The 15,053-nt window shown below is 41.3% G+C and overlaps 1 protein-coding gene across 8 annotated transcripts in view; it reads right to left on the bottom strand.

The window, feature by feature from the left end:
- TMEM150C (transmembrane protein 150C) overlaps positions 1-15,053 on the bottom strand; it is a 225,095-nt gene that overhangs the window by 14,471 nt on the left and 195,571 nt on the right. For all 8 annotated transcript variants that reach the window (XM_056568919.1, XM_056568914.1, XM_056568916.1 and 5 more), the window contains 2 exons: positions 8,131-8,212; positions 1,525-1,575 (listed from right to left, as the gene is read on the bottom strand). In XM_056568919.1, the coding sequence (XP_056424894.1) occupies positions 1,525-1,575; positions 8,131-8,210 (131 nt within the window). In that variant the 5' untranslated portion in view covers positions 8,211-8,212. The remainder of the gene's footprint in view (positions 1-1,524; positions 1,576-8,130; positions 8,213-15,053) is intronic.

Raw genomic sequence — 15,053 nt, 5'->3', positions numbered from 1 at the left:
ATTAGCTTCTGAAGTTGAGTTGTTGTTTTCTGTCTAACTGCTCAATGATGACACACGTCCCGGGAGCTGTGCAGTTCCTATGGGGATATTCTCCCATCATGCACAGCTTCCGTGACGTGACATCATTATTGAGCAGTTAGACAGAAAACTTCAGAAGCTAATAACTATTGGAAGGATTAAGATTTTTTAATTGAAGTAATTTATAAATCTGTTTAACTTTCCGGAGCCAGTTGATATATATATAAAAAAGTTTTTGCCTGGAATACCCCTTTAAGAGTTGAAAAAAACAAAAAAGTAACTATATTGGTACATGCCAACTATGATGGATATGTAAGATAGCTTTACCTTTAAATTCTAAATGATCCACACAATTGGTATACATTTAAATTTACATATTAATAAGTTTTAATAAGTTACCAGCAAATCTTACAACTGCTTACTATCTTGTGTCATTACTTTTATTTAGTGGAGTTGTCACACAACCAAATCGTAAGTCCATATGTCCTAACAGGGAATGTCATAGATGAGGGGCTTTTTACAAAAGGTGTCCATACACATTAGATTAAGATGGACACCTTAAGACTAGGTTTCCACTTGGTTTTTTTTCTGGCAGTTTTTGGAATACTGCCACTGCAGTTTTTGAGCCAAAGCCAGAAGTGTATTCAAAAGGAATGGGACATATAAAGGAAGCACTTTTGGCTCAAAAACTGACTTTGGCTCAAAAACTGCAGTGGCAGTATTCCAAAAACTGCCAGAAAAAAAACAAGTGGAAACCTAGCCTAAGAAAAAGCACCCAAGCTTATCTATAGGGGGTTAAAGAAGCCGATTTAAAAAGGGAAGTGGAGGGAAGTGATTATCTCTGTAATGGTATGGTTGCCATGTCATTACATCCACTACATTTAGGGGAATACCAGTATCTTTCAATCTTAAAACGGTTATTAAAAAGACTTTCTTAGGCTAGGTTCCCATCAGCGTTGAGAGATCCTTTATGGAGCTCCATCTGGTGATTCCTTATATTGACAGGACAATACTGGAGAAAAAATCCGGTATGCCAGTTTTTTTTTTGCTACGTTATCATGTTAAAATGTCCTCACTTCCCAGCCCCTCCTTGATTTACATATAGAGCCCTGTATATCAGTCTAGGAGGGGCTGAAAAGTAAGGACAAGCAAGGAGGTATGCCAGGCTGTGGCTCTTGAGCAGCTCAGGGACACTTGGCTGAGAGATAAAAAAAAAAAAAAGTGTGGCAACCACCATCCGCTCCAGGAAAAGTACAGTTTTTCTTATACCATACCAGCTATCCAGTGGTGTCTGCAGCTCTTAGCAGTTAATAGAGCCAACAGATTCCCTTTAACCCCTTAAGGACTCAGCATTTAAGCCTTGACACTTCTTCTAAGCCCCTTTCAGCCCCTCTATCAAGAAAAGTAAAATGGGTCCAAAAAGTGTCTTAAATAGATTTTTGGTGATTTTTGGCAATTTATGTCCCACTGTGTATTTCACAGAACATTTCGAGCTAATACACTTACCTGTCTAAGGTCAAAGGAAAAATTTTATCATCTTCTATGGCAATGAAATACCTGGTAGAAAAAGGCAAAGAAAAAAGATAAGTTCTGCTGTATAAGTAACATTACATCATTATTATAGTCATAGCACCTAACAACTTTTTTACGGGTCTGACTGCTTAGACTTTCATAGTCTCACTGCTCTTACAGTAAAGAAGCCCCCTTCTGTGCCCCCTTCTAGGTGCCCCCTTGCTATAGATACAGTCCTAGGTACAAATACATCATGGGAGAGATCTCTGTACTGCTCCCTGATATATGCAAAATAAATTCCTGTGGAAATCAAGTAATTCCTGTTATAGATACTACATTAGGCAATTTGGGATAATTAAAGGGCTACTCTGCCTCTAGACAACTTATCCCTTATCCTAAGGGCGCTGTGACCCCCCCCAAAATCTCTGGGCCGGCACCCCGACACACCGATCATTTATGTTCAGAACGCCGGTTTCGGTGACGTCATGCCACGCCCCGTCCATTCATGTCTATAAGAGTGGGCTGTGGAGCAGAAGTTCACAGCTGTCACGCCTTCATGTGGCATGACATTATGAACACTGAAGCCCGAATTCGGCGTTCTGAACCTAAATGTTGCTGGCCCGTTGATCGTGGGGGGTCTCAGTGGCCTAACCCCCTCGATCAGACATCTTATGCCCTATGCTTTGGATAGTGGATAAGATGTCTAGGGGCGGAGTACCCCTTTAACCACTCTTATATAATTTATTGTAGCACCATGGTTCATAATAAAAAAAAAAAATTATAATTATAGGCAAAAGAGACAGAGATCGGCACTGCCACGTCCACTGAAAGACCTCCCGTCTGTGAGTATTGGCAACAGCAGCATAATACACGAGCAGGACCACTCTGTGAGAATAAAGAATTAAAGTACCACATGAGCGACTTCCAAACCGTGAGTGCTCCACTGTCTTTTCCCCTGTGGTGACCCAGTACAGAATCATGTGCTCTTCTGTACTCCTGCCAATCCTGTGTGGCAGATGTTGCTTTAATGCCCATCTTGGGCCCACTCTCCTCAGGACTCTCTATAAACATTATGCAATGTTATATAAGGATTAATGTATATGTATTTTCTATGCACTTGTTACCTTAACCTCTTATGGACCTAGGGCGTATGGATACACCCTGGCTTTCTGGTACTTAAGGACCCAGGACGTATCCATACGCCCGTGGGAATTTCGGTCCCCGCCGCGCGCCGGGCGGGGATCGGACCAGGGTGACTGCTGATATCAATCAGCAGTCACCACGCGCAAATACCCAGAGGGGGTCATCGGACCCCCCAATGTCGGCAATCGGCGCAAATTGCAAGTGAATTCACTCTTGCGATTTGCGCCGATTCCGGGTCATTACGGGTCTATTGGGGCCGCGGTGACCCAAAATATAAAGGGGATTGCTGTTGTCTAAGACACCCACGATCCCCCTGAAGGGATAGAAGTGAGGTGGCAGGGTTGCCACCCCTCCTATCCCTGCTTTTGGTGGTCTAGACGCGACCACCAATAGCAGATCGGGGGCGGGGGGGGGGGGTTAACTTTCGTTTTCCCCGTCCTTCCCACCCACAATAGGCGGGGCAGAACGGAGAAAGGAAGCGGACCGAACGCCGAAGATCACTTACCCATCCGGAGGCTGCGGCCGACGATGATCGGCGGGCGGCGATGTCGTGTGTCAGAAGAGGACGGCTCCCTGGATTCTACGGAAGCCGGTAAGTTGATCTGGAGGGCTACAGTCTGAGACCACTATAAAGTGGTCTCTACACTGTAGCCCTCCAGATGTTGCAAAACTACAACTCCCAGCATGCACAGACAGCTGTTTGGGCATGCTGGAATATGTAGTTTTGCAACAGCTTGAGGGCTACAGTTTGAGACCACTATACAATGGTCTCTAAACTATATCCCTCCAGATCTTGCAAAACTACAACTCCTAGCATGCCCACATAGCTGTTTGCTGTCTGGGCATGCTGGGATTTGTAGTTTTGCAACATCTGGAGGTCCACAGTTTGTAGATCACTGTGCACTGGTCTAGAAACTGTAGCCCTCCAGATGCTGCAAAACTGAAAATCCCAGCATGCCCAGACAGCAAACAGCTGTCTCGGCATGCTGGGAGTTGTAGTTGCGTACCTCCAGCTGTTCCATAACTACATTTCCCAGCATGCCCTTCGGTGATCAGTACATGCTGGGAGTTGTAGTTTTGCAACAGCTGGAGGTACACTGGTTGGAAAATAATGAGTTAGGTAACAGAACCTAACTGAAGGTTTTCCAAACAGTGTGCCTCCAGCTGTTGCAAAAGTACAACTCCCAGCATGCACGGTCTGTCAGTGCATGCTGGGAGTTGTAGTTTTGAAACCGCTTTAGGTTTGCCCCCCCCATGTGAATGTACAGGGTACATTGACACAGGCAGGTTTACAGTAAATGTCCGGCTTCAAGTTTGGGCTGCGGCAAATTTTTTGCCGCAGCGCAAACTCCTAGCGGGAAACTCACCGTAACATGCCAGTGCGAATGTACCCTAAAAACACTACACTACACAAACACATAATAAAGAGTAAAACACTACATATACACCCCCTTACACTGCCCCCCCCCCCCCCCCAATAAAAATGAAAAATTTATTGTATGGCAGTGTTTCCAAAACGGAGCCTCCAGCTGTTGCAAAACAACAACTCCCAGCATTTCTGGACAGCCACTGACTGTCCAGGCATGCTGGGAATTTAGCAACAGCTGGAGGCACCCTGTGTTTGCAATCACTGGTGTAGAATACCCCTATGTCCACCCCTATGCAATCCCTAATTTAGTCCTCAAATGCGCACGGCGCTCTCTCACTTCAGAGCCCTGTCGTATTTCAAGGAAACAGTTTAGTGCCACATATGGGGTATTCCCGTACTCGGGAGAAATTGAAGTACAAATTTTGGGGGCTTTTTCTCCTTTTACCCATTATGAAAAGGAAAAGTTGGGGGCTACACCAGCCTGTTAGTGTAAAAAAATAAAAAAAATTTACACTAACATGCTGGTGTTGCACCATACTTTTTATTTTCGGAAGCAGTAAAAGGAAAAAAAGACCCCCAAAATTTGTAAAGCAATTTCTCCTGAGTACAGAAATACCCCATATGTGGGCGTAACATGCTCTGCGGACGCACAACAAGGCTCGGGAGTGAGAGCACCATGTACATTTGAGGCCTACATTGGTGATTTGCACAGGGGTGGCTGATTTTACAGCAGTTCTGACATAAATGCAAAAAAATTTATAACCACATGTGACCCCATTTTGGAAAGTACACCCCTCACGGAATTTAACAAGGGGTATAGTGAGCCTTAAATCCCCTCCCCCAATAAAAATGTAAAATGTCCGTTTTTTCCTATTTTACCCCCAAAAAGCGTAAAAAATAAATTTAATAGACATATTTGGTATCGCCGCGTGCGTAAATGTCCGAACTATTAAAATAAAATGTTAATGATCCCGTACGGTGAACGGCGTGAGCGTAAAAAAATTTTTTTTCCAAAATTGCTACTTTTTTAATACATTTTATTAAAAAAAATTATAAAAAATTTATTAAAAGTTTTTTTATATGCAAATGTGGCATCAAAAAAAAAGTACAGATCATGGCGCAAAAATTGAGCCCTCATACCGCCGCTTATACGGAAAAATAAAAAAGTTATAGGTCATCAAAATAAAGGGATTATAAACGTACTAATTTGGTTAAAAAGTTTGTGATTTTTTTAAGCACAACAATAATATAAAAGTAAGTAAAAATGGGTATCATTTTAATCGTATTGACCCTCAGAATAAAGAACACACGTCATTTTTACCCTAAATTGTACGGCGTGAAAACGAAACCTTCCAAAATTAGCAAAATTGCGTTTTTCTTTTTAATTTCCCCACAAAAAGTGTTTTTTTTTGGTTGCGCCATACGTTTTATGATATAATGAGTGATGTCATTACAACAGACAACTGGTCATGCAAAAAACAAGCCCTCATACTAGTCTGGCGATGAAAATATAAACGAGTTATGATTTTTAGAAGGCGAGGAGGAAAAAATGAAAACGTAAAAATGTAATTGTCTGAGTCCTTAAGGCCAAAATGGGCTGAGTCCTTAAGGGGTTAAGAAACCTGTTATCAAAGACCTTGTTGTTAGGGGAGTATGCAAAGGTGAACCAGAGGTGACTTCTCTGGCAATGGGATCTCTCTAAATTCCTTCCATTTATATTGTGAGGTTAGAGTTCAGTCAGTTCTGCTGAGGTACAGTTTGGTGAAGAGTGAAGTCAGTGAGGTGATTCTGAAGGAGGCCTGAGGCCTAGTCCAGCAACTACGCACCTGCTACCAGTTAACCCCACTACCCAGGTGAAAGTCAAAGCCTTGCTGTAAGCCTTACAGTCCGGGGATATATTCAAGTCAGTAAGTTAGTCAAGTCCAAATAACTCCAGTCTAGCGTGGGCTGCATACAAGTCAAGTCAGTCATATACAGCACAATCAACTATAAAAAGTTCCAGCAAGCTGATAAGCTTCCCAAAGTTCACCCTGCATCCCCTTCACACTAATCTGAGCTGTAATGGATTGTACCATCTTTCCAACCTCAGTAAAGCATATCAGTTATTTGTAACCTTGCGTTGGAGTGATTATTTTCCCCGTGCCTGGCATAGGAGAAGCTGGTCTACCTCGGGTGGTGTATAGGTCAACCACACCCTGTCGTCACAAAACGGTTAATTGCACATTACCGCGTCCGACACCACATATATATATGGAAACTATTCCAAAATGTCACCAGCAATGTACAAGAAAATCACAGCAAGCCCGTACTCACAGTTGTCTCATTACTGTGTAGCTGCACTAAAGTGTGTGGCAAACGTAGATATTCCCATTACAAGTAACTTCACTGTCAATGCACAAGCATATTTCTGCAACTCAATTCTCAAAATGACCACCATCAGGGCAAAGCTGTACTAAAGCAGGTGCAGACTTAGATGACAAAATGTTATTGTATATAATTCATGCGTTAATGGCGTTACAAAGGTATACATTAAATGAAACTGATGGAAGAAAAACTAGAAATAAATAATGATGACGCGTGTGGTGTGTATAGTGTATAATGCTAAGTACAGCTCTTGCACCCACATTACAATAAGGGCGTACAGGCATATAATCAACACACATTCTTACTCTGCTTAACTCCTACAGCCAAAAAATATAATAAAATGTACTTCAACTTAAGAATTCTGAATTTCAAATATTGAAAGCATATACACTTAATAGAAACTTTTATTAGGTTTATCAGGTTATTGCCCCTTTTTTTTCCCTTCAGAACTGCCTTCATTCTTGATGGTTTACTTTCTACAAGGTGCTGGAAACATGCTGAGAGATTTTGGTCCATATGGACATGATGATACAGTTCCTGCAGATTTGTTGCCTGCACATCCATGATGTAAATCTCCTGTTCCACCACATCACAAATGAGCTCTATTGGATTGAGATCTGGTGACTGTGGAGGCCATGGTTTACAGTGATCTCGTTGTCATGTTCAAGAAACCAGTTTGAGATGATGTGAGCTTTGTGACATGGTGCATTATCCTGCTGGAAGTAACCATTAAAAGATGGGTCCACCATGGTCAAAAAAGGATAGACATGGTCAGCAACAATACTCAGTAGGCTGACGTGTTTAAGCAATGCTCAACTGGTACTAAGGGGCTCAAAGTGTGCCAAGTAAACGTCCACCACATCAATAAACCACCTGCCTAAACCATTGATACATGGCAGAATGGATCTGTTCTTTCATTTTGTTTACGCCAAATTAGACATTGCAATCTAAATGTTGTAGCTGGAATCGAGACTCATCAGACCAGGCAACGTTCTTCCAGTTTTCCACTGTCCAATTTTGGTGAGCATATGGGAACTGTAGCCTCAGTTTCCTGTTCTGAGGTGACAGGAGTAGCACCTAGTGTAATTTTAAGCTGCTGTAGCCCATCTGCTTCAGGTTAAACATGTTGTGCATTCAGAGATGATATTCTGCATACCTTGGTTGTAACAAGTGGTTATTTGAGTTATTGTTGCTTGTCTGTTATCTAGAACCAGTTTGCCCATTCTTCTCTGACATCAAAACATTTTTGTCCACACAACTGCCATTCATTGAATATTTTCTCTTTTTTAAGGCATTTTCTGTAAACCCTAGAGATGGCTGTGCATGACAATCCCAGTAGAACAACAGTTTGTTTATTTAGCTATTTGTGTTATCAAGCAATTAAACAGGTGTACCTAATAAAGTGGCCAGCGAGTATATATTTGCATATAAACCCTCCTATTGCATGCAGAAAGCTGCAGCCACTTTACTAGAGATCTCACTTACCAGTGATTACAAACAGTGAAAAGCGTAATCAAAAGTATGTCATAGTAATTTACACCTAGTTTTGGGTCATATTATACTATTGTGTACACTTAGGTATTGTTTATGTACATGCAGACTAGTGTCCTACAAATGTTGCCTTATCTTTGGCCTGTCATCACAGTAGTAGTGTTGATGGTTATAATCCATACACCCAAATTACCAGGTTTAAAGCCTAATCAGTAAACTATATGTATACTTACACTATCCATAAACCAACGGTAGTGAAAAGAGACATAACAAGAGGTAGAAACATCCACAGACTGCACTGCTTGGCATCCATATCTGTAGGATAAAGAAAATAACAATAACATTATTAAAAGGATTTTTTAAAAATATCGAAATCTATATTCGTCAGTTTTTTCCTTAAAGGAGACATGCGGCTTAAAAAACGTATGCCCTATCGGCAGGATGGTGGATTAGTGTCTGATCGCAGGTGGTCGAAAGCTGGTCGAAACATATCCCCTTCATTCATCTCTATGGGAGAGGCGGAGACACAGCATTTGTGTTTCTTCACCTCTCCAATAGAGATGAATGGAGGGAACGTGTTTTAACCAGATTCCATGCTGGAGGCGACACTTCATTACAGGAACAAAGCCCCCCTTCTCAGCCATCCTTGTTAACCTCTATGTCTCCTCATATAAAACGTTCAGCTGAAAATAGAATGTCTTCCCTCTAGAAGAGAATGCAGTGATATATGAGGTGAGTCCATACATTAGTTACCTGTAGAGTAGGAGGGATAAAAGGAGACAGACTGCAGCTAACTCTCAAAAAATACTCTAGAGTGTAAGTTAGGGGGCAGAGATCAATCGCTTGCTTCTCTGGATTCAATGCAAGTGCAGTGATGAGATTCTACCCCAAATGTCTCTGCAAAGCCTCTAGATTATTCAGGATTGCCTCTTTAAGTATTCAATACAAGCTCTCTCTTGTAATACTGAACATATCTGTGTTTGCACCTTTGCAAATGTTTTGCCAAATTATAAGCCGAGGGAAGAAAAGGAACACGGACAAATGCTGTACATTAACATGTGTATAACTATCCACTGTTTTAACCCTTGGTAAACACAATGGGGGATATTTATCAAAGTTGTCTATGTCCCGCATCAATATAGACCAAACTACAGAGGGTTAGTCTGGTCTATTGTGCACCTAATTTATCAAATGGCGCACAGCTCTTGATAAATTCTGTGCACAGACTGCATGATCTATGCTTTAGTCTATATTTAAACCTGCTCCAACATGGTCTGACATTTCGGCGTACTTTCAGCCTATGCGACTTGTCGCTGAAAAGTCGCTTTTGATAAATTCAGCACCAATGCATTTTTCAATGCATTTCAGTCTAAAATAGACTAGCATGCATCATGTTCTAAAAATTCTCTAGAGCAAAAGTCGCAGAAAAGTCGCACAGATTTAGACTGCGACTTTCTGTGCGACAAATTTAGACAAGAAAAACCAGTCTAAATCCTTTGATAAATCTCCCCCAATGTCAGTTGTCTGATGGGGTCAAGGACTGCATATGAGGCCCCCTAATGAGGTAGATTGACCACCATCACTGGTGTAGCCTGTTGTACTGGCAACAAAAAGACAATAATCCAATTGCAAAATTGTATTTCTCCACATCAATCCAATTACATTTTATTAAAATAATATAAGTACATAGAAAGCTACCTAAGTACATTAGTATGTTTCATAGTTACATAGTTAGCATGGTTAAAAAAGACACATGCCCATCAAGTTTAACCAAGGAGGGGAGGAAATTGACGAAGGGAAGGTGTATGGGTGGATGAAGGGGAGAATTGTGATAATATATTTCTCCATAGGCATTAATGTTATTTTCTTCTAAGAATGTAATCTAAGCCGGTTTTAAGCTGTCAACTGTTTTTGCTGTGACCAGTTCCTGAGGTAGACTGCTCCACAAATTTACAGAATTTATGGTAAAGAAGACTTGTCACCTCAGGAAAATAAACTCTTTTTTCCCCAGCTGAAGCAAAACAATGACAATACGTCATTTTTGCTAAAACAATTGCAGCAGCTGGGCATAAACACCCAGTGCACTTGTGCATTCACATGAAACACCTGGAGAGGGAAAGTACAGTGGTCCCTCAAGTTACAATATTAATGGGTTCCAGGACGACCATTGTATGTTGAAACCATTGTATGTTGAGACCATAACTCTATGGAAACCTGGTAATTGGTTCTAAAGGCCCAAAATGTCATCCAAAAATTGGAAAAAGTGAGGATTAAAGAAAAATAAGTAGATAACTAATATAGATAATGCAAATCCTTACATATAAAAGTAAGAAAGAGCTGCTAGGAGCTGTAAATCACTGTCTATGTCAGTGTTTCCCAAGCAGGGAGCCTCCAGCTGTTGCAAAACTACAACTCCCAGCATGCCCGGACAGCAGGAGTTGTAGTTTTGCAACAGCTGGGGGCACCCTGCTTGGGAAACACTGGTCTATGTAGAGGACAGGAGCTTCTTCACGGTCCTGTACAGAATACACAGTGTCCTAAAAAAGTGACATGGAGCCGCCCTCACCTGGTGTCCAAGGGAGCAGGTAACCCTGGTAAAGGTAAAGAGTAGTACAGAACATGTAATACCTCTCTGTACTGTAGGGGGCGGTACCAGACATCAGGTGTTTTACCAGTGAAATGCCCATTCTGATTGGTCCGTTCTTCCAGCTATTGACATGTTTTGCAGATCTGTACTGTCCGTAGCATTGTATGTTGAGTCTGGTTTCCACTTACAATGGTCCAGAAAAGACCATTGTAAGTTGAAACTATTGTATGTTGAGGCCATTGTAAGTTGAGGGATCACTGTATATGCATTAGGCAATTCTGTATAAAAGCACTTTTCAGGGATACAATGATAGCATTAAAACACTTTTACTTTACTGTCTACAGTCTGTTTTTACAATCAAACAGCATTGAGTTATTTTATTCCATAGCACACTATTTCTATATACTGCGCTTCGCGTCTCATCTTATATGGCCAATACAAACATTAAAGGGGTACTCCGGTGCTTACACATCTTTTCCCCTATCCAAAGGATCGCGGGAGTCCCGCCGCTGGGGACCCCCGTGATCTTGCACGCGGCACCCCGTTTGTAATCAGTCCCCGGAGCTTGTTTGCTCCGGGTCTGATTACAGGCGACCACCGGGCCGGTGGCGTGTGACGTCACGCCTGCGCCCCCGTGTGACGTCACACTCCGCTCCTCAATGCAAGCCTACGGGAGGGGGCGTGATAGCTGGATAGGGGATAAGATGTGTAAGCACCGGAGAACCCCTTTAAAGTGAATTGAGATGTGTTTATATTTCTGATGGTGGTGGGGGCACATGCTCATACATATCAGATTAATCTATTTATAAACTCTATGGAAAACATTAAATATTCAGAGAGCATTTTATTAATAACAATGTAACCAGTTGTATAGTATGCACAGTCAGGGCCAAAAATGTTGGCATCCCTGAATTTTTTCAAGAAAATGAAGTATTTCTCACAGAAAAGGATTGCAGTAACACATGTTTTGCTATACACATGTTTATTCACTTTGTGTGCATTGGAACTAAACAAAAAAAGGGAGGAAAGAAAGCAAATTGGAAATGATGTCACACCAAACTCCAAAAATTGGCTGGACAAAATTATTGGCACCCTCAACTTAATATTTGGTTGCACACCCTTTGTAAAAAATAACTGAAATCAGTCACTTCCTATAACCATCAATAAGCTTCTTACACCTCTCAGCCGGAATGTTGGACCACTCTTCCTTTGCAAACTGCTTTAGGTCTCTCTTTTGGAAGGGCGCCTTTTCCCAACAGCAATTTTAAGATCTCTCTACAGGTGATCAATGGGATTTAGATCTGGACTCATTGCTGGCCACTTCAAAACTCTCCAGTGCTTTGTTGCCATCCATTTCTGGGTGCTTTATGACGTATGTTTGGGGTCATTGTCTTGCTTGAAGACCCAAGATCTCCGACGCAAACCCAGCTTTCTGACACTGGGCTGTACAGTGCGACCCAAAAGCTGTTGGTAATCCTCAGATTTCATGATGCCTTTCACACATTCAAGGCACCCAGTGCCAGAGGCAGCAAAACAACCCCAAAACATCATTGACCCTCCACCATATTTCACTGTAGGTACTGTGTTCTTTTCTTTGTAGGCCTCATTCCGTTCTTGGTAAACAGTAGAATGATGTGCTTTACCAGAAAGCTCTATCTTGGTCTCATCTGTCCACAAGACATTTTTCCTGAAACATTTTGGCTTACTCAAGCTTTTTTTATGTCTCCGTGTCAGCAGTGGGGTCTTCCTTGGTCTCCTGCCATAGCGTTTCATTTCATTTAAATGTCGACGTATAGTTCGCACTGACACTGGTGCTCCTTGAGCCTGCATGACAGCTTGATTATCTTTGGAACTTGTTTGGGGCTGCTTATCCACCATTCGGACTATCCTGCGTTGACACCTTTCATAAATTTTTCTCTTCCATCTACGCCCAGGGAGATTAGCTACAGTGCCATGGATTGCAAACTTCTTGATAATGTTGCACACTGTGGACAAAGGCAAATCTAGATCTCTGGAGATGGACTTGTAACCTTGAGATTGTTGATATTTTTCCACAATTTTGGTTCTCAAGTCCTCAGACAGTTCTCTTCTCCTCTTTATGTTGTTCATGCTTAGTGTGGCACACACAGACACCCAATGGAAAGGTTAAGTGAACTTCTCTCCTTTTTATCTGCTTTCAGGTGTGATTTTTATATTGCCCACACCTGTTACTTGCCCCAGGTGAGTTTAACCCCTTAAGGACACATGACGTACTGGAACGTCATGTGTCCACTCCCGATCTATAACGCGGGGCCACGGCGTGGCCCCGCGTCATAGCGGTTCGGGCACGGCCTCTAACAACGGCCGGGACCCGTGGCTAATAGCGCGCGGCATTGATCGCTGTGCCGCGCGCTATTAACCCTTTAGACGCGGCGTTCAAAGTTGAACGCCGCGTCTAAAGTGAAACCGAAAGCATGCCGGCTAGCTCAGTGGGCTGTTCGGGATAGCCGCGGTGAAATCGCGGCATCCCGAACAGCTGACAGGACAGCGGGAGGGCCCCTACCTGCCTCCTCGCTGTCCGATCGCCGAATGACTGCTCAGTGCCTGAGATCCAGGCATGAGCAGTCATGCGGCAGAATCATCGATCACTGGTTTCTTATGAGAAACCAGTGATCAATGTAAAAGATCAGTGTGTGCAGTGTTATAGGTCCCTATGGGACCTATAACACTGCAAAAAAAAAGTGCAAAAAAAAAGTGAATAAACATCATTTAACCCCTTCCCTATTAAAAGTTTGAATCACCCCCCTTTTCCCATAAAAGAAAAAACACAGTGTAAATAAAAATAAAAATAAACATAAATGGTATCGCCGCGTGCGGAAATGTCCGAATTATAAAAATATATCGTTAATTAAACCGCACGGTCAATGGCGTGCGCGCAAAAAAATTCCAAAGTCCAAAATAGTGCATTTTTGGTCACTTTCTATATCATGAAAAAATGAATAAAAAGCGATCAATAAGTCCTATCAATGCAAAAATGATACCGTTAAAAACTTCAGATCACGGCGCAAAAAATGAGCCCTCATACCGCCCCATACACGGAAAAATAAAAAAGTTATAGGGGTCAGAAGATGACAATTTTAAACGTATACATTTTTCTGCATGAAGTTATGATTTTTTCCAGAAGTGCGACAAATTCAAACCTGTATAAGTAGGGTATCATTTTAATCGTATGGACCTACAGAATACATATGAGGTGTCATTTTTACCGAAAAATGTACTACGTAGAAACGGAAGCCCCCAAAAGTTACAAAATGGCGTTTTTTTTTTCAATTTTGTCTCACAATGATTTTTTTTCCCGTTTCACCGTAGATTTTTGGGCACAATGACTGACGTCATTACAAAGTAGAATTGGTGGTGCAAAAAATAAGCCATCATATGGATTTTTAGGTGCAAAATTGAAAGAGTTATGATTTTTTAAAGGCAAGGAGCAAAAAACGAAAATGCAAAAACGGAAAAACCCCCGGTCCTTAAGGGGTTAAAGGAGCATCACATGCTTGAAACAATCTTATTTTTCCACAATTTTGAAAGGGTGCCAATAATTTTGTCCAGCCCATTTTTGGAGTTTGGTGTAACATTATGTCCAATTAGCTTTTTTTCCGTCCCTTTTTTGGTTTAGTTCCAATACACACAAAGGGAATAAACATGGGTTTAGCTAAATATGTGTTAGTGCAATCCTTTTCTGTGAGAAATACTTAATTTTCTTGAAAAATTTCAGGGGTGCCAACATTTATGGCCATGACTGTAGCATTATGGGGATCACTGCCTATGTCCTAGCAGTCCATGCTGCATAGTTTAGACCTGTGGTATTAGCTAAGATGTGTTTATTTTTTATGTTAAAATCCCAACCTTCCAAACAACACTATAATGTGCATGTCCTTAAAAATTTACCATTTTTTTTTAACACAAGTGTCAAATATTATAGCATCTAGATGTTGCATAATCAGTCATTTATATCACACATGTTTATTCAATATAACAATATATGAATCATGTTTTCTGTAACTCTAAAGGATACATATATTACCAATATTATAACAGATTATCACATTACAATGTGTCATCATTGCTGGAAATGGAAAATTATTGATACATTTAGATGTGCTAGGGCCTAAATTACATTTTTATGAATGTGTTGCATATTAAATCAATAACACATTTCTTGCATCACTGAAATGTATGAGAATCTTGACATTTTCCCATAGGTCTGTTTTAATATAAGCCACTTGATAAATGTTATAGTAAGGTTTGATAAATGCTATAGTAGGATATTAGTTTTAGTGTACCTGTCTTATCATATCACAGAGACATGTGAAAAGCTTCGATTTGTTGGGGTCTCAGTGCTGAGACAGTGCTGATCAGAAGAATAAGTGGGGAGATGCAAACCGTAAGCCACTTTGCTCAACAGCTCTCAGCAATTTCTGTCTGGAGACCCCATTATACACTTGAAAAAAAAAATAAAGAGAAAAATAAGTTAACACCTCCTAGATCTGAATGAACTAATTGAATGAAATACCTTCGTCTTTACATAGT

The sequence above is a fragment of the Hyla sarda genome, chromosome 1 (genome assembly GCF_029499605.1).
Source record: "Hyla sarda isolate aHylSar1 chromosome 1, aHylSar1.hap1, whole genome shotgun sequence".
Classification (NCBI taxonomy): domain Eukaryota; kingdom Metazoa; phylum Chordata; class Amphibia; order Anura; family Hylidae; genus Hyla; species Hyla sarda.
Note: the sequence above shows the minus strand (reverse complement) of the source record. Positions and strands in the feature narration are given on the sequence as shown.